The 19,619-nt window shown below is 42.8% G+C and overlaps 2 protein-coding genes across 11 annotated transcripts in view; both read left to right on the forward strand.

Moving 5' to 3' along the window:
* LOC310903658 (complement factor H-related protein 5-like) overlaps positions 1–18,705 on the forward strand; it is a 30,265-nt gene extending 11,560 nt beyond the window's left edge. For 3 of the 5 annotated variants that reach the window (XM_083847291.1, XM_083847293.1, XM_083847295.1), the window contains 5 exons: positions 16,377–16,571; positions 17,075–17,251; positions 17,519–17,719; positions 17,878–18,072; positions 18,328–18,705. In XM_083847291.1, the coding sequence (XP_083703417.1) occupies positions 16,377–16,571; positions 17,075–17,251; positions 17,519–17,719; positions 17,878–18,072; positions 18,328–18,341 (782 nt within the window). In that variant the 3' untranslated portion in view covers positions 18,342–18,705. Of the gene's footprint in view, positions 1–12,890; positions 13,068–14,413; positions 14,597–15,233; positions 15,435–16,376; positions 16,572–17,074; positions 17,252–17,518; positions 17,720–17,877; positions 18,073–18,327 lie in introns of all 5 variants that reach the window. The other 2 variants (XM_083847292.1, XM_083847294.1) reach the window with 2 other exon arrangements.
* Positions 416–6,029, forward strand: CFHR2 (complement factor H related 2). 6 transcript variants are annotated; one of them, XR_014587667.1, is made up of 7 exons: positions 416–888; positions 1,646–1,828; positions 3,762–3,965; positions 4,447–4,629; positions 4,963–5,204; positions 5,674–5,774; positions 5,891–6,029. XR_014587667.1 is itself a non-coding variant. In XM_083847312.1 (6 exons), the coding sequence occupies exons 3-5, from the start codon at positions 3,833–3,835 to the stop codon at positions 5,172–5,174; spliced, it is 528 nt and encodes a 175-aa protein (XP_083703438.1). In that variant the 5' UTR covers positions 416–888; positions 1,646–1,828; positions 3,762–3,832; the 3' UTR covers positions 5,175–5,204; positions 5,674–6,029. The 6 variants fall into 6 exon arrangements, 4 of the variants coding, with proteins under 4 accessions (XP_083703438.1, XP_083703435.1, XP_083703437.1 ...); XR_014587668.1 differs by having other exon boundaries at positions 3,893–3,965; XM_083847312.1 differs by having other exon boundaries at positions 5,674–6,029.
* Positions 18,706–19,619: the final 914 nt, after the last annotated feature.

A 19,619-nucleotide genomic window follows, 5' to 3' on the forward strand; every position in this document is an offset into this window, starting at 1 on the left:
GTCAAGGAGAAGATCTAACACATATCGCTCTAAGGAGACTATTTCGTTTACATGCCCTTTTTCCTACCGGGAAGTCTCAAACCCAGAGGATTTTGAGGCACAGTGCAAGGACGGAGTCATTAACTACCCCCGATGTGAATGTAAGTGCTCTGTGTGGAGGGCACAGTGCTCTGTAGAATTGTGGACAAGAAGGGAGGGTCAGCTTTAGGGGCCTTCACTTAACCCTCTACCAGTTTGTGTCTGTCGTGGGGCTGCTCCTGTTCCAAGGGGTCCGGGGAATCAAATTGAAGCAATGGGAATGCTAGGCAACTTTGCTATCTGCTGCTCTCAAGAAACATGGCTGTGTGCCAGCCTTGGTGTTCATTCCTTTTCCACTTTTTCTCTTTACATTGCAGGGTATTTTGGATAAATGGAAGGGGCATGAAGGAGCCCAGCTGGAGAAATGAAAGATCCTTTGACCAACCCAGTGATTTGAGCTCAATTTTCCCTGGAGTTTGCTGTTTCATTGTGCTTTGTTTGCAGCTTAGCCAATGTTCTGTGTTGGAATTTGCCTTTTTTTTTTTCCCTTTGAATTGTTGTATGATTGTTTTTACACTTAACCATTTTTGTAAAGGTATTTGCATTTTATCCATTCAAATGACTGTACTTCCTTCTTACTTTTGTTCTGTATTGATCTCACTGTTATTTTGTTAACATTTGCATCCTGAAGTAGGCTGGCTTTGGTGGCATACTGAGACGTGAATTAAAGCGTGCAGCTAATTTGCTCATCAGCAAGTAGTGTGTGTGTGGTCTTCTCTGCTCCTAGCTTCTGCTCCATGTGCTTGCCTGGAATTCAGTCTGGGGTCATGGCAGAGATGAGTGTCCTGACAGCCTCATCATGATATGAAGGTGAGTGGTCTCCTTTAAACAACTCAGGGAAGTCTGTGGATCATAGGCCCTTATTCTTGTGCACGGCTTGAGCCTCTGTGATAATTGGTGGGAGGAGGTATCAAGAGTAGACATAGGTGAGGAGTGTAGAGGGAATAGAAATACATACACTTATATACACTTTTTTTTTTGATTTTTTTTGACCAAAGTCTATTGCATAAGCTTCATATATGAGTAGCTGAGTCTATTGCACATGCTTCATATAGCAGTAGCTGAGTGAACGATTGTTGTCTTCTGTGACTGTAAACTACACTTATAAGTCCGTCCTGTACATGTAATTTTATTTCACGTTTTAGTGTTTACCTTCAGTCATTTCGTACCCCTTCTGTTGATAATCTCTGAACATGCAGATTCAAGAGTATTTTGATCCTTTGTTTGATAATTCACTGAGGTTTATTCTGAACTCCATATGGGTTTAACATTTCAAGCAACAAATAAAGACAATCTCAGCACAGAAAAGCAACCAATCCGTATTGACTGTAAACCAGCAGGAGTCGAGACTGGACATAGGTGAGGAGTGTAGAAGGAACAGAAATAGTCTGAAAATCAGTAAGCTAAATCTAGAGTATCTGAAACTGAAACTTCTAAAAAGAAGTTCACTTACATACACTTTTTTGGTATGAAAATTTTAGACCAAAGTCTGTTGCTATGCTGATGCTTTCAACAGTGTTGATATTATTTTAAAGATCTAATTGCATCTCTCCCTTCCTTGTATTAGAAATACAGCAGAGCTGTACCCCTCCACCAGTGATTAAAAACGGTGTTCTTCTTAGCCCTCTATTGGCTAGCTACAGAAATGGTTCTTCAGTAGAATATGGTTGCCAGCTTTACCATTTTTTGGATGGACCTAGCACTGTTTACTGCAAACAAGGAAACTGGACAGAACAACCGACTTGCTTGGGTAAGGTTTGTAAGGAAAACCAAAAAGTGACATGTAATGTAGAAAGGAAAAGCTGGAAAGGACCTCTAGATAATCTTTTAATGACTCCCTTTTCTCTTTCATTTGAGCTAACAGATTTCAGAAACATGAGGCTGAACCATTATCAACTACACCTAGCCCACCGCTGCTAAGTGTCTTCTGGCCTGTTCTTAGTTCCTCTGTTTTCCTGAGTGAAGAGTTCTAGAACTTAGCTAGCCCCATTATTTTGGAAGGTTTTCCAATTTCTTTATCTCCCACGTCCCCCATTCAGTGGATTTCTTCCTGTCTTTCGAAAGATGTGTAGAAGAAATGACTGCAGTCATTGCCTAGATAGTTTTTTGGTTAGGGTTAGCAAGGAACGTGACTTGGACTTTCATTTTTAAACTTCCAGCCTTTGTTTTTGTTGTGTCCTTGTATCCACCACTTAATTCTGGACTTCCTGATTTTTCCATGTTGCTCTTATGTATGCTGCTCGAAACAACATATAGAACTCCCACTAGGAGTTTACAAATGTAGGCAGGAATACTACTTCTGACGACTTACAAGAGTTCTTTGTTTATCCTTCCTTCCTTCCTGTAATGAAGTGATTCCTACACCACACATCCACTTGCCCGGCATCCTTTGCTGAATGTATTCACTTTAAGTTTTTAATCTACAGTGAAAATGCAAATAAATAACTGATTCTGTTTAAATTATTTATTTCTAAGTGAATAAAACATACTTACTCAGGATTGAAAGGCCCAGGTCAGCGTTCTTGGATCTCAATGATCATATTTAACAAATTCTGTGAAATAATGAAAACTCATCAGCTATGAATATTGTGTATGTTCTAAGCATCCCGTTAACTGCATTATCCTATCCGTGTCTTCTGAGATTTCTTTTCAGTCCCCACCCAATCAGTTTGGAAATAGCCTGTACTGTAGGTAGTTTGGGGAAATATCCATGCCAATATTTTGTTACAGTGCTGTTGTTAGAATGTGCGATAGGTAATTTCTCCTTGCCTTTCCTTCAGAAAATCATTAATAGGGGCCACTGTCAAGCACTGATTCTCTTGAGACTTGCAGAAATTTATTTTTTCAACTGCCCCTTTGTCAGGTTTTATTAAAGTGGAGCAGTGGATCCAAAAGTTAGAGGTTAATTGTCGGACAGAAAGCTAGGTTACCCAATTTGATCCTGGCACTAAGAAGTCTGTCAGAAAGCAACCAAAACGATACTGACCTTGAAGAGCCTGAAAAAGCCTAAAGAAAACCACAAAATCCTGGAGGAAAAAAAAAAAAAAAAGGGAAGATTTCTAAATAATTTATACGGTGACGAAACACAGGGGAAAAGAAAAAAAAGGCAAACAAAGAATTGTGAAAACACTTCTTTAGGTTAATAGCTTAAATTTCCTGTGTATTAGCTCCTACTGTCCCAGAAGGGCTTGCCAAGTGTGACAGGTTGGTTTGGATGGATTAATATTCCAGAAATATTTCATAAACTTTTCAAGTTACAGTAAACAAGTTTTGCTCTTCTTCAGTGGTATACCCAGGCTGCTGTATGTTTGCAAATATTTGTAGAAACCCGATTGTATCTGAAGTGTGTTTTCTGAGCTTATTATTTTTGAATGTTCTTTCTGTTACTTCAGCCTATTTCTTTGCTTTGGCTTTCTTTTTAAATGTGTTTTTAGTTCTATTTCTTGCAAGATTCCAAAACACTTTATAATTACTGGTTTAGATATCTCTTTCTCAATTCCTGCAAAAGGCAGTTAAGAAATCACTTCATAAAATCACAGAATATCCGAGTTGGAGGGGACCCACAAGGATCATCAAGTCCAACTCCTGGGTCCCCAAAGGACCGTCCAGAAAAATCAGATCATGTATCTGGGAGCATTGACCAAACTTGATTGCTTTTATTGAACTATGCTTTTATTTCCCAGATCCATGCATTCTTAATGTAACTGCTATAAACAGTAACAACATAGAGTTAAAATGGAGACAGGAAGAACTGATGTTCCTACATGGTGACCTCATAGAGTTTGAATGTAAAGAGGGATATGATTTTCCCCAGACTACCCTTCCATCTCCTGGGAGGACGCAGTGTAACCATGGGAGACTGAAATACCCAAAATGTGTCGTTAAAGGTAAAGCAATATTTTTTCGCTCGTCCTTTTGAGTTCATCGGTGTCAGACTATTTAGAAACATTTGCTCCAGCAGTGGAGGCCTAGAATGTATTCTCAATAACAATAAAAGTTTAGTATCCGACAATACAGGTACGCACAGATATCCCTAAACAATACAGGTACGTTGATAAGTATATCTGAGCATAGCAAAACCAATACAACTTCCTTGGATGGGAAGGCCGTAGAAGGGAGGAAGGAGCTGTTCTCCAAGCACAGGGAACTCAAAGCTCTGTAGAAAGACAGCTGTAAACAATGAAATGCGCACAAGGGGTTTCTTGTGGTTAGAATTAGACGGGAGGTTGCCCTCTGATTTGAGACATAATGCAGCAGTAATGAGCGTACGCTGAGAGCTGATAGTTATCTAGTGTTGGCAGTTTAAAGCTGCTGATTGGTAAGTTTCTTATGTTGAATGTTTCACAAAGATTTTTGATGTTATTCCAGCTCCTATGGAAAAATGTGACTCTCCACCTTCTATTGCAAATGGAGCTCTTACTCTCCCACCCCTGACCCAGTATGAGAGTGGTTCTTCAGTTCAGTATAGTTGCTATGACTATCATTTCTTGCAAGGATCTGAGAGAATCTACTGTTCTGCAGGCCAGTGGACTTCACCACCAGTTTGTATAGGTAGGCACGAGAAGATGCATAAGCTTTTATTTCTCCTATTGAGATGCTTTGCATTTGTAAATTGAGTATTGTCAGCTGGAACATTAAGATCTTAACTTCTTTTTTTTTTTTTATTTAGAGATGACAGCTTTACCAGATGCAAGAGTAAGAGTTTGGCTATTGTATTAGATAAGTCTGACATGTCTGCAGTGTCCAAAAATACAGTGATGTCACGTACAATACATAAAGAGAATGGGGAATAATAACCTGCATTCTCAGTGTCAATTCCAGTCACAATGACATGATTTCAAAAATAATCAATTTATTAACACTGACTATGTCTCTATTTTTCAGAGCCATGCACTTTGTCAAAAAATGAAATGGAGAAAAATAACGTGTTGCTGGAAGGGTTTTATGAGAACCAGGTTTACTTTTACCATGGGGATTATGTTGGATTTTACTGCAAACAGAACCATTTTGGAGAAGAATCTGGTACAACTTTATTTCAAGTGCAGTGTAAGAGAGGACAGCTAGCGTATCCAAGATGTGTCGAAAGAGGAAAATAAGTGTGAACCTCAGGAAGGTTCATAGGAAAGGTATGTTGTTTATCTGGTATTAAAAGGTGCATTAATACTGTTTCATATTTCAAGATGACTGCAGTTGACTTTCAGAAATGGGTGTTCAGTGGCATAGTTGAACCTGAGCCAAGGTGGGGGGGAAGTGGTATGTGGCACGAGGACTGGGAAATCAGCAAAACAATACAATGTTGACACACCATGTGTGGAAATTTTAGGAAGTAGTAGTTCTTTGAGGCTTATAATGCTAAACTTGAGAACGCATCACAATCTGGAGAACTTGAGCAAAGCACCATTACAAGAACATGCTGAACAAGTAGTGTCCTGTGTTGTAAGGATCTTGGTGGTTTTGACATGATTGCATTTATGACACCAGAATATACCTAAATTGAGAGATAATTTTGTGCCCTTCAAACTGTAATTTAACAGTGAGAGAGGAGAAGCCCATTACTCTTGTACAACTCAACAGCACCCATGTCTTCTTCCTTAGGTAAGAAGTCTCCAAAGAACGTGACTCAAGGGACAAGAAAGGGAGAAAGCATTTTAAGAGAATGTGTGTAAGGGATGGAAACATTTAAAATACAGAAATATGTGAGTTCCGCTCAGTAGTTAATTATTAATCTTAAATAAAAAGTCAAGCAAACAGCTTTATTTGCTATTTGAGAACATTTCAACTATTCAAATGATCCGCTGTAACTACTTTGTAGGATTCCTTTGAAACTTGCACGCTTGTACTCTTGGGGCTCTGGCCTGTGAGAATGTTGCATGGCTGAAGATCCAAGGAAAATTCAGGAATACAGAAAATGCTTGCCTCACGTCAATTTTGTAAAATAAACACAGAAATGCACAGTGTTCTCCTATCACTCTGTGTGTCTGAGAAGAGTCTGTCTCCCTTTCTCTGTACTTTCCCAACAGGAAGCCAAAAACAGAAGGAAGGTCTCCTCCCAGCTTTGTCATCCTAAACATTCAGCAAAGAAAGGGGGGGTTGGTTTGTTTGTGAAAGGCATGATAAGAATAACTATTTTGTGTTTCTGTTAGTGCTTTTCCTCACATAGCAGAGCCTTCTAATAGCATCAGAATAGCCATATATCTCAGTTCTGTTGTTTCATGGCAAAAGTGCTAGTTTGGGAGCAGGCAGATGATATGATAATGCTTCTTCATCGAGTTTGGCATGTGCAAATGTTTTCAAGATTGGTCTTGTATTTGTTAGCCTTTCTGCTTACGTAATAACCTTGCGTTTATGCAAGATTTCTGCCAACTTCAGCAAAAAGCCATTCAGATGTATTTATAGACTGTAATTTCTGTATTCCGGTTAAGTTCTTGCCTCCTTCTTTGAGGAGCTCGGAACGAAGCACGTGAATATTTGGGAAATCTAAGAAGACCCTTCTTTTTAAAGAGCAGACCTAATGGAAAAGGAGGGAAAAGGATTCAAGTCTTTCTCTGGAATATTTACTGAGAGTAGCATTCGGAGCGATTTCCCATGTTTGAATAGATGGTGATTTGCTTTCTGAAGTCATGATACAGAATTGCTGGATTTTAAAAGTCAGTCAGTTCTCATGGGCCTTGGATGATTACAGGATAGTAATTTCCGTGGGTTGGACAGAACAGGAGGATAGTAATTTCTACTGTGACCTTTCTGTTCTACAGCACATACAGATCTAAGACCCCGCTCCACTGATCCAACGTTAAAGCGACACCTTGGCCCCAGGAGAACAGCCGCTCCAGCCCATGGTCAGGTGCTGGATTCTGGCTGCCCCCGCACGTAGTGGGCTCAGACTCCTCCACAGTGTTGGACATCTGTACATGGAGTTCCTCTTCCTCTGTCCTGTTGTTTCCACTATAGGCTGTCAGCATAAGCTGCTAGAGACCTTTCTAATCACATGGACCCTAACCACTTGGTTTTATCTGTATGTGAGTCCAGATAAGGATTGTCACCAGAATCTCTACAACCCTCTGGTCTCCCCACCCCAGTGTTTTACAGAAATTGTGAAGTTGGCAGCTGGCAAAAGAGCAAATTTGTCCACTGCAGCCTTGCTACCCAGCTTGTAGCAGGTTCGTCTTTTCAGAGCTGGGTAAATACAGCCATGTTCTCTCTTACCTGAGCCATACTTTCAGGTAGACTTCAGCCCGTGGCATCAGTGCAGCAGGCTGCTCTTGCTGAGCATCCTCCTGTACTGGGTCAAAGCCAAAGTGATCAAACACATCCTTTTCTAGGAATAGTCGTCTTCTACTTGGGTGTGGAGATCAGATCTTTTAAAATCTGCCTGTATTTTCTCAGGCAAAAATAAGAAAGCATGATCTTGCACAGGCAGAACGCTTGTGCTTTTCTTGCTTTGTATAAATAAGCCTACCTACATGCCTTTTAATGAAAATTATGCAAGCATATTAGAGCTGACTGGAAATGGCTGCAGGATCAACAGTTGCTGTTTTAGGAAGATAATTCAGTGTTTTCCAGGAACCGAGTTACAAATGATGCCTGAAGTTAATGATCTATTCACTGGCAGGAATGGTGGCAGATAATAGAGCACAGACAGGAGTGGCGTGTTCTCCTGGGCTGGGACCATGGTGTCAGTTTAAAGCGGACCAGAGGAGCAGGGCCTTTTGGTGCTATACTAAACACAAAAGCTCCTGAGTGGAGAGCCTGATCTTTCTGAAGCACAGGAGGATTAGAAGGTGAGGAAGTGAGACAGAGAGATGGCCCACAGTGATATCTGAAAAGCTTTGTCGTATACTGTTTGTGGGGTTCTTTGCTTCATATGGCCTTTTGCAAGGGCAGCTGGGATGGGGCTTTGAGCAACCTGGTCTGCTGGGAGGTGTCCCTGCCCATGGCAGGGGGTTGGAACTGGATGATCTTTAAGGTCGCTTCCAACCGGAACCATTCTATGGTATTGCGAAACTGCCAGGACTCCATAAACAACAGTGCTTAGGGTCGTGTTGGGCTAGTAATACAAGTATTAGACTAGTATTAACGTAGTAAGCGTTAGTGTTTTCGTTAGGCTGTTAAGGTTTCAATAAGGCTGTTGATAAATTCTTGGCTCCACATATAAGGTAATTTTTGCCCGTAAAAAAAAATTTATGTTATGACACTGGAAAAACGAGATGTGTGCTATATTGTCTTTTCTAAACACACCGTGAGTCTTTGCTGATGGGTTTCATAAGTGTGCTGTGTCAAGTTCAGTCTGAAAGGTTTTGTGAAAAATTACTGAAGAATTTTTGCAACAATTGCTTGCTTTATATCAGTGCGGCATGACTACTGTGTCGCAAGAAAATTAGGGGAGGAGTTTGCAAGGGCAACCCTCGGAAAGGTGGGAGTTGAATACAAGTATATGCAATTTGGAGTAGAGAAAACAGCAAGTCTTCTGCAGAGGACATCTTTAATTTCTAAAGCTTGGAAATGACACTGCTGAGCCTCACCACAGGGTTTCTGCTGTGGATGTGTTGTGCTATACATAAAGGTAAGTCATTAAATGGAAATCCATGCTTTTAACTGATGTGTAGTGACCGGTGACAATCAAGAATAAGGAACTGAAAAATAAATTATCTGCCACTTTTAATAGAACCTGTTTCAGAAGTTCTGAATGAGAATTATATTTTAGAACGGTGTATTTGAGAATATTTGCTTTTTTTTTTTTTGTCTGAGTTCGCTTCTTTGCTTTGTGCCTGAACTTAATGCCTCACATAACGAACCTGCCTTATTACAGGACATAACTCCCTCAACATACATACATATAAATTTCTTTGTATTTCAATGTAGCTGCTGTCATTTTGAATACAGGCTATTAAAATGCAGAATTCTGATTTGATTTTAAAATATTATACAACTCTTAGGGTATTTTGTCATTTCAGTAAGTTCTGTGACGAATGCAGCCTGAAGAAGGTCTTCACTGAATATGTACCTTTACTAAAATGACTGGTTTTAAACTCTATAATCGATCCATTTTATACTATTCAGCATATCAATACTCTTCTCCCTCCACACAGGCACATCTTAGAAGTGCTTTCCATGCACATACCTTATACCTTGAAAGAACGATCCAAGTTCTTTCATTTCAAAGTGACGGAACTAATTTTGGTAATTTGAGACAAACTGATTTAATCAAAGAATTAAAGAAAATAGAGCATCATGGCTGTAAGTGTAAAACACTAGTTTAGTATAACACCGGAAAACAAGAGCCGTTCTCTGAGAAATTCAGAAGTTTATTCATCTTTTCAATTCAAGTGTTTTTAGTTTAGTAACTGCCTCTTATGTGGAGACTGTGAAAATAGTACAGAAGCACACAATTTCTTAGAGCAAAGAGATTTATTAGTACAGTCTATTCCCAAAGGCAGGGATGTAGGTTATCTGCATATTATTCAACTCCTGTGTAGCACCATTCTTTGGAGATCTCATTACTCTGCAGTATCTACCAAATGAAAAGAATTTTTCTATATTTTCTGCTGGAACAGCATGCGAACACCCACTTGTCATTCATTTTGAAGAACTTGGTGGTAGGAATAAATCAGGATACAAACAACAACGTGCAGCCAAATAACAGAAACCTGTGCACAGCTTCTGCAGGAGCAGCGTGTGAAGACCCACCTCTCATTGAGTTTGGCAAAATCGTTAGTGGCGTTAAATCAGGATATGAGGAAAATGACAGAGTGCAATACACATGCAATCCTGGGTACGCTTTATCAGGATCAGAATGGATAACATGCCATGGAAAAGTCTGGATGCCTGGGCCACCTCAGTGTTTGGGTAAGGGTAACTTTTTTTGCTGTTTGACTTGGCAACGGTGGACATTTCTCATTCTCTTGCACCATGTACCATTACAAAACAGCAACTGGGAGCCAGAATGTACTACCCCAAAGGCTGTTCTGCTGCCATTGCTGTTCACACCTCATTGTTTTCTCCACGGAGAACTGTAGTAGCTGTGACCCATGTGAGATGCATGAACCCTGCAGAATGAGTGCTGTGGCTCTGGTGCCAGCAGAAATCACAAGGGTGATGACAGTAAAGACACAGGCACCCTGCAGGGAAAGTCCTTTTCCATAACCTCTGAGAACAGTGGATAAGTTGGAAGGTTTGAACAAAAAATCAAGGTCTGTAACTGCCACGGTCTTGCACAGTCCTGTGGGGAAAGCCTTGTTGAGCCACCTCTGCACAAGCAGAACCCCTTGGGAGGACATGCTATGCCTGTGGAAAGGAAGGCTGACAGCTTTTTGTTCTTCATCTCCTGCACCTCTGGCTGAGGCATCCTTTGCCTAGACAGGGTGGAAGGTTAGAAGGGGGGCTCTGGATTTCCTAACTCCTCCTGAGTGGTAGCTCCCTTGTCCTGCTGCAGTCCGTGACCCTGTTTTGAGTTACATTGAATGTCTGTGGTAAACGGACAGCAGGAAGAGTCCTGCAGGTGCTCCCGTTTTCACCCATCTGTTTTAGGATGCTTCTTCTTGGAGTCTTACTTTTTTGGACCCTGCAGTAGTCTTCTGCATGTCAAAAGAAATAACCCTTTCATCTCACTTGGTCTATGTATTTTATCTAGTGGCTACATGGTTAAATTCCCTAGGACAGTAGTATATGCTGATGATATAAAAGGCATCTTTTTGGTGGGAAAATTCCACTCATTCTAGGTGTATCACATTACCAAAAGTTTCAAGTTTGCATATCTTTTCAGAAATACCATGTGGAAGGATTCCAGCAGTTGCCAATGCTGCATTTGAAGGCAGGAGCAAGGAGAAGTATGAGCCTGGTGAAACAATTCGCTACCAGTGTCATGAAGGATTTCAGGTCACTGGTCCCCCTGAAATTTTTTGCAGAAGGGGAAATTGGTCAACACCACCATTTTGTGAAGGTATAGGTTGTACTTCTAAGTAGTCTATGACCCTTCTTAGTCTTTCAGGAACACTAATTAATATAACGCCAACCCATACATGCAAGTGAGTCAGACCAGTAGAGCTGATCATTGAGTTGCTTTTAATAGACTGCTACAACACCTATTTTTCTGGTCCCTGAGAAGCAACAAGCAGGACTGATCAGCAAAGAAATCTTTTCCCCTTCTGGTCTGAAGCCGGTAGCCACAGCTTTGCTCACTGCTTAGATCAAGCAGTCAGAGGGTTATGGAGAAAAGGGTGTTGGCTGCAAAGAGTGACATAGCTGGTAGCGTTACATATCTTGATTTCGTATCACTAGAAATTTCAGTCTCTGCAAGTTACCTTCAAATAGTAAATAAACCACTTTGTTCTCCAGCGCTTTGGCACACAATGCTGTATGGCATCAGTCTGCACATTCGGCTGGTCTCTGCAACTCCTTTCCTCTTTTTAAGTCACTTTAGGCAAAAAAAATAATTGCCTGGTGAAGCGTTGCAGAATGAAAACCATAGTAACTTCCTTTCCTACTTGTAGAAAAGGACCTACCTTACACAAATCGTCTGTCCTCATCAGGAACAATGGTGCTTGTGAATGCGCTATTCTGTGATAGCCATACTACTGTCCTACTATTCTTAAACGCACCTCTCTTTTCAGATGTTAGCTGTGGAGCCCCACCTGAAATTCCCAATGCTCATATTACCAGCACTCAACAGCAGAGGTATCTGCCTGGTGCCAAAGTGCATTATGAATGTGTAAGCAATTCTCAAATTATGGGTGTAAATTATGTCATTTGTTCAGATGGACACTGGACAAAAGTGCCAAGTTGCAGAGGTAGGAATTTGTGCTTTCATTCTGGCTGTTAGCTTCGTGTGGGGACAGTTTGGATTACCTAAATACTAGAAAGACTTTACTTTTTTTAGTTTTGTTTTCTTTGTGTACTGCAACATTGTACCTACTACTGCTTCCTTGCACAGAACTTTAATTTAGCTTAATGCTTCTAGAAATACTATGGATATTTTCATCAACAGCAAAAATATCTTGAAGAAAAAAGGCCTAGAATGTGCTGACTTGTTATTCTTCTCTGTTTTTTTACTTTTACTGACCTTCAGTAGAAAGATGTGTAAGGGCTCCTCTGTTGTGTTCAGCCCTGTCAGAGAGTATCAGAATGGCAGAAGTACTAGAGGAGAGAAACAGGTGTTCTTCTCTGAGGCTCCACTATGACAGAGATCCCAGCAGAGCCTCAGGAACTAAAACATGCAGGTCGGCTAGAGTCTGCAATGACAAGAATGTTCCTCTGAAGAGGAGCTGTGCTGTCCTCCTATTCCCTGCCCAAATCTGTGGCTGGAGGCTGAACAAGTGCAATTTGGCATTCATACGCCTCCATGGAGTCAACTTTACTTACCTGTCCATGAGCACAGCAGGCTGATAACTTCTTCCAGAGCTCTACAGTTCAGCAGAGATCCAGCTTGGCTGCTACATCTGTGATTTTCAGAAGCGCTCGGGTTCTCAGCAGAGGGCCATGGCCTTGCAAGGAGGCTTTTTGTGGCAAACGGTGTAGCTACAGAAATGTTGGCTTTTTCTAGAAGCTCTGACTGTCCCTGTCATCTCCTGAGAATGTGGAAGGTGTTCTGCTGCCATTGTCATGTTAATTCACATTCCTGGGGTTCGCAGTGTTTAGAAACACTCATGGCCAAGGAAAAAAGAGGAGGGGAAAATAATCAAGTCATGTTGGTAAGGCAATATTGTCTCTTGCGCTTAAGAACATCATCTGGGCAGTAACAAGATGATTCTCTTAACTGTAGTTTGTATAGGAGAACACGTGAGGGCGTACAACTTGAGTGCAGAAATGTCTCTTTTCAGATGTGACGTGTGAACCTCCTCCAGAAATTGCTGGTGGAAAAGTTCAAGGTGTTAAAAAGCCAAGGTATTTGCCTGGGGAGACAGCTCACTATCAGTGCTGGCAAGGTTTTCTGATGACGGGGGCTTCCACCGTAACATGTCAGAATGGGACCTGGACAGAGCTGCCCCAGTGCAAAGGTGAGTTCTCCCTCCATGCAGTAGACTGTCAGTGAAGATTGCCCTCAACTAGCTCAGTGGCATTTAGGTCTCCAAATTTCAGTCTCAGGACTGTGAGCAAGTGCAACAGTATCTGTCAGACTCAGGAAAAAGGGATTTTCCCTGGTATCTCTCCATTTGTGGTGGCAGGATGTGTTTAATGGAAGTCTACCAGGTGAGTAACCTGGATGGCTTCACTCAAGGAGTGCCACATCTGGAAAAGCACCCTGAGGCTGAGAGCAACTGCTGGCCAGGTCTGATTTTGAGACTCCAACCTTTCACTTCTGCAAATCTGCTTTCTGAGAATGCCTAATGTCAAGAGAGTGAGAAATCGTGCTGCGTGTGCTGGAGAACAGAGCTCACAGCTCTCCTGCCAGCTGACATCCAGAAAATGCAAGTGGTGCATTGCCTTTGTGAATGCCATGTAATTGACTCCACTGTTACATTACCTGCGGGTCGTAGCTGATGGGTGAGCTAACACCTGGTACCATGTTGGTGCCCAGGATTTCACGAGCACATTGAATAATCTCATTTGATTTCATGAGGCATATGCGAGGTTTCAGCACATGAACCAATGCAGTGTCATTTGACTGGGACACTGCCCAGCTGGCAGCTGAACGGGGTGCAGAAGAACCAGATGAATTAAGACCGGGGTCCATATTGTTGCTGAGCATAATGCCAAGTGCAAACAGCAGCATTACTGATGCCGATGACCCAGTGCAGGATCTTCTCAAAGCAACGCCCATTAGAAGGCCAGGCTTCACAGCAGGGTGTTGCTTCAACAGGTATAAAAATCCAAGAAGCTGCAGGGCCCGACTTTCAAAAGTAAGAAATCAGGCATAATGCATTCGTGGTGGCTTGCGTAGACTCCCCAGTGGCTGTAAGTGGTCCACAGAGACAAAAAGCTATCTCACTAGGAACTGAAATGGTGCAGCCCAGTGTCATTTTTTCTGCTTTGCAAACTGATCCACTCTTGTCCGTGTTCAGGCAGCACAGGGAGCGGGGGGGAGTCAGGCTCTTCTGCAGAAAGAGCTGTGCCAAATACACTACGCCGTTACGTAGGCCCAGTGCAAGTCCTGCAGAAAGATGCAAACACTCCAGCAAGGACAAATGAATTAACTGGTAGTTTTGAGTCCTGGCAGCAGAGGAATGAGAAACTTGCTCTTGTCCATTTGCCACGCATTTGGTGTCAAGGTGACAGTTTTCTCTCTGCTTTCCTCCAAGTCTCTCGAAGTACTGCCTACATGGTCTTCTGAAGAATTTGTGGCTAGGCCTCTGTTGCAGCTAAACTCTGATAGCTTTCTTTTTAATGTTTAATGTTCTTCCAGGGGAAGGTAGAAAATGTGGCCCACCTCCAGATATTGAAAATGGAGACATCCTTTCCTTCCAGTTGAAACAATACCCCCAAGGTGCAACTCTGAAATACAAGTGTGCAAGTTTCTACATCCTGAAAGGACCTGAGCAAATCACTTGTACTGACGGGCAGTGGACAAATCCCCCAGTGTGCTTGGGTAGGTGGAAGCTCGTGCTGCGTGGCCAAGAGCTGTGTGAGCTGCTCGTTGTCTTTTTCTCAGGCCCTGCGGGCGCTTCACTTGTGAAGCAGCACTTGTGCTGGGGCTGCGACGCTGACAGGGCAGAACAGCAGCTGGTGCTTCTCCTGTGCAGAAGGAATTTCCTCTGGAGGTCAGCTCGTGTAGCCGCCTCTGCTGCCTGCTGTCCCTCCCTGCCCCCAGTCACCAACAGAGCCAGGAGGAGGGGAGTTTGGCTGAGCCGCTTCTTTGGGGCCGCTCCACCGGTGTGGCGTGCTCCTGAGCTGGGGACGCTGCTACGGTCCGCAGGCTGTGAGGAGGGAGGGTGGGTTGGTGTGAGTGCAAGGAAATCCAGGGCCAAGAGGAAACGAATTTGAGAAGTGCTGGGACGAGGGCAAGGAGAGAGCCCAAAAAAGACACAGGGAAGTTCATTGCTGCCTGCTGAGTGCCCCCACCCCAGGCTGTGCTTCCCCCTTGTCCTGTGAGACTGTCAGAGGGCAAAGGCCTCTCCGCAGCGGTGTGTGGCAACTCAGCCATCATGGTTTTTTTCCCTTTTGCTTTGTTGGACACATGATGTATCTGCATGAACTGATGACATTCTTCTCTTGCCTTTTCCAAGCGGCTTGTACAACATCTGAAGAAGATATGGACAGAAACAACATTGAGCTGAAATGGACTGGAGAAAGAAAGATATATTTAAAATCGGGCGATTTTGTTGAATTTGATTGTAAAATAGGATATGTGCAGGACCCAGCATCTTCCCCATTCAGAGTGCAGTGTATGGACGGGACATTAGGATACCCACGGTGCAAGCCAGGAAGTAAGTCACCTCCACTCTGTCACTGCTTGACCGCTGCCTTTTTGCAGTTTTAGTGCAGAAGCTGAGAGGAAAGCCCATAGCAAGTGTACCTGGGGAAGAAATAGCGGAGCACCAAGGTGTGAGAGCACCCTGCAAAGCTGCAGGCTATGAGGGGAGGTGCCCCCAAGAAGCCGCCGACTGGCGTACGTGAGCTGGAAAGGCTCCTGGGGAACGGGCTCCCTGGGGCTCATGAGGGTTACTGGTGCTGGGCCTGCCCGGCCGCTTCCAGGCAGGACGGAAGGGCTGGTAAGTTCCCTGCAAGTGGCTTCCCTGAAATTGGAAGGTGCCATTTCCCTGACTGTGGCAGGGCTGAAGAGCAGGAAACCATTTCCTTGCAGGCTCTCCCAAGCCTGCCTGTGTAGGCAGGGCTTTGTCCCGGCATTAGGGATTGAAAGGGCTCTTGAATGATTATGTAGCCCAATCCCCTGCTGGAGCAGGTACACCTAAATAGGGTCACACAAGAACGCATCCAGGCAGGTTTTGAAAGTCTCCAGAGATGTAGACTCCACAACCCCCCAGTCAGCCTGTTCCAGTGTTCTGTCAGCCACACTGTAAAAACTTTTTGTCTCATATTTAAGCGGAACCTCCTATGTTCTGGCTTGCACCCATTGCCCCTTTTCCTGTCATTGGGTGTCACTGAGAAGAGTCTGGCTCAATCCTCCTGACGCTCGCCCTTTATATATTTATAGACATTAATAAGGACACCCCTCAGTCTCCTCTTCTCCAAGCTAAAGAGACCCAGCTCCCTCTGTCTTTCCTTGTAAGGAAGATGCTGCACTCCCTTAATCATCCTTGTGGCTCTGCTCTGGACTCTCTCAAGCAGTTCCTTGTCCTTCTTGAACTGGCGCCCAGAACTGGATGCAATATTTTCCTTTTTATTTATTTATTTTTTATCTTCCCCAGAGGACTGTACAGTGCTTGAGATGGCTATGGAGAGGAACAATATTAAACTAAGACAGTCAAGGAGAAGATCTTACACGTATCGCTCTGAGGAGTATATTTTGTTTACATGCAAGATTTCCTACCGGGAAGTTTCAAACCCAGAGGATTTTAATGCACAGTGCCAGGACGGAGTTATTAACTATCCCAGATGTGAATGTAAGTGCTCTGTGTCGAAGGTACAGTGCTCTGTAGAACTGTGGATAACAACCCAGCAGTGCAAACTGATAACCTCTTCGGAGCTCTATGGTTCAGCAGAGAGCCAGCTTGGCTGCTACATCTGTGATTTTCAGAAGCGCTCGGGTTCTCAGCAGAGGGCCATGGCCTTGCAAGGAGGCCTTTTTGTGGCAAACGGTGTAGCTACAGAAATGTTGGCTTTTTCTAGAAGCTCTGACTGTCCCTGTCATCTCCTGAGAATGTGGAAGGTGTTCTGCTGCCATTGTCATGTTAATTCACATTCCTGGGGTTCACAGTGTTTAGAAACACTCATGGCCAAGGAAAAAAGAGGAGGGGAAAATAATCAAGTCATGTTGGTAAGGCAATATTGTCTCTTGCGCTTAAGAACATCATCTGGGCAGTAACAAGATGATTCTCTTAACTGTAGTTTGTATAGGAGAACACGTGAGGGCGTACAAATTGAGTGCAGAAATGTCTCTTTTCAGATGTGACGTGTGAACCTCCTCCAGAAATTGCTGGTGGAAAAGTTCAAGGTGTTAAAAAGCCAAGGTATTTGCCTGGGGAGACAGCTCACTATCAGTGCTGGCAAGGTTTTCTGATGACGGGGGCTTCCACCGTAACATGTCAGAATGGGACCTGGACAGAGCTGCCCCAGTGCAAAGGTGAGTTCTCTCTCCCTCCATGCAGTAGACCGTCAGTGAAGATTGCCCTCAAGCTAGTAGGTGGCATTTAGGTCTCACTGTTTTAGACCATCATCTTTTTTCCCTTTTCTTTTGTTGAGAATGTCTTTCCTGTTGGAAAACTCAGAGTGTGAGAGCACATTGCTGGAAGAGGTTTGTGATGTGAAGTACATCTGTAGGCTCTGGGGGGAAAAATGTATGTGTTGCCTCTCTATGAGCTGATGACATTCTTCTCTTGCCTTTTCCAAGCGGCTTGTACGGCCTCTGAAGAAGATATGGACAGAAACAATATTGAGCTGAGATGGAGAGGAGAAAGAAAGCTGTACTCGACATCAGGAGATTTTATTGAATTTGATTGTAAAATAGGATATGTGCAGGACCCAGCATCTTCCCCATTCAGAGTGCAGTGTATGGACGGGACATTAGAATACCCATGGTGCAAGCCAGGAAGTAAGTCACCTCCACTCTGTCACTGCTTAGCCGCTGCCGTTTTGCAGTTTTACTGCAGAAGCTGAGAGGAAAGCCCATAGCAAGTGTGTCTTTTCTTTTCTTATTCTATTGTTTCTTTCTCTCTCTCTCTCTCTTTTTTTTTTTTTTTTCTTCCCAAGGGAACTGTAGATTGAGTGAGACAGAAATGAAGAGGAACAATATTAAACTAAGACAGTCAAGGAGAAGATCTAACACATATCGCTCTAAGGAGACTATTTCGTTTACATGCCCTTTTTCCTACCGGGAAGTCTCAAACCCAGAGGATTTTGAGGCACAGTGCAAGGACGGAGTCATTAACTACCCCCGATGTGAATGTAAGTGCTCTGTGTGGAGGGCACAGTGCTCTGTAGAATTGTGGACAAGAAGGGAGGGTCAGCTTTAGGGGCCTTCACTTAACCCTCTACCAGTTTGTGTCTGTCGTGGGGCTGCTCCTGTTCCAAGGGGTCCGGGGAATCAAATTGAAGCAATGGGAATGCTAGGCAACTTTGCTATCTGCTGCTCTCAAGAAACATGGCTGTGTGCCAGCCTTGGTGTTCATTCCTTTTCCACTTTTTCTCTTTACATTGCAGGGTATTTTGGATAAATGGAAGGGGCATGAAGGAGCCCAGCTGGAGAAATGAAAGATCCTTTGACCAACCCAGTGATTTGAGCTCAATTTTCCCTGGAGTTTGCTGTTTCATTGTGCTTTGTTTGCAGCTTAGCCAAAGTTCTGTGTTGGAATTTGCCTTTTTTTTTTCCCTTTGAATTGTTGTATGATTGTTTTTACACTTAACCATTTTTGTAAAGGTATTTACATTTTATCCATTCAAATGACTGTACTTCCTTCTTACTTTTGTTCTGTATTGATCTCACTGTTATTTTGTTAACATTTGCATCCTGAAGTAGGCTGGCTTTGGTGGCATACTGAGACGTGAATTAAAGCGTGCAGCTAATTTGCTCATCAGCAAGTAGTGTGTGTGTGGTCTTCTCTGCTCCTAGCTTCTGCTCCATGTGCTTGCCTGGGAATTTAGCCTGGGGTTATGGCAACAAAGAACTGTCTAGTGATGTGGCCACTTATTGAGACCTCCTGCAGATATTTTGCTATGGCAGTGCCTTTGGTTATGTAATACTAGGGATGTGACACTCTTAGTGAAAGCCCCCTTGTGGGGCTTTCACATCATGGGGCCACATTTCAAAGAAAGGATTTGCATTCTTTGAAATCTGTGCTTAGCTTCTTGTTGTTTCTCTCTGTATCTTTTGAGGATGCATTTCAAATCAATGGAGAAAAGAATAGGCTCTTATTTCTTCATTTATTGCACTGGAATTAAGCAATTCATGATTAATGTGTCTCAATGTTTTTACCTCAGTATGTAATAGAATTCTTTCCTTGTTTAGTATACTTTTTCACTTTAGATCACTTTTGATTATATCTTTTAATAAGTGAAGATAGTGGGAGTTTTGATAATGGAATGAAATATTAATGGCTTGATAGGAGGCATGGATTTAATATCCTTCGTTGTCAGTAATGATTTTTTTTATTTAACTGGGAAGTATCAAACAAGTATCTTTCTCTTCACATGCTTGCTCACTCAGAATATTGATCAGAGCTTGACACATAATTGCTCTTCGTATAAAATTGTATAACTTTTTCCTTGATGGTTTGTTGGTTTTGGATAACTACCATAGAAAGGTATTTTTGTTAAAAATGTGTTGTGGTTTAACCCGGCTGGCAGCTAAACACCACACAGCCATTCGCTCACCCTCCCCCCTCCCTCTCTGGGATGGGGGAGAGAAACGGGAAAGTGAAGCCTGTGAGTTGAGATAAAGACAGTTTATTAAGACACGAATATAATAATAACAACAATAATAATAATGATAATAG

Source organism: Anser anser (genome assembly GCF_964211835.1).
Source record: "Anser anser genome assembly, chromosome: 8".
Lineage (NCBI taxonomy): Eukaryota > Metazoa > Chordata > Aves > Anseriformes > Anatidae > Anser > Anser anser.

What these genes read in the sequence shown, in the direction of transcription:
- CFHR2 (XM_083847309.1), top strand. Translation starts at nt 1,742, where the DNA reads ATGGTTGCCAGCTTTACCATTTTTTGGATGGACCTAGCACTGTTTACT. An exon ending in CCCAAAATGTGTCGTTAAAG is followed by an intron (nt 3,966 to 4,446) that starts GTAAAGCAATAT and finishes ATGTTATTCCAG; the next exon opens with CTCCTATGGAAAAATGTGAC. An exon ending in TTCACCACCAGTTTGTATAG is followed by an intron (nt 4,630 to 4,962) that starts GTAGGCACGAGA and finishes TCTATTTTTCAG; the next exon opens with AGCCATGCACTTTGTCAAAA.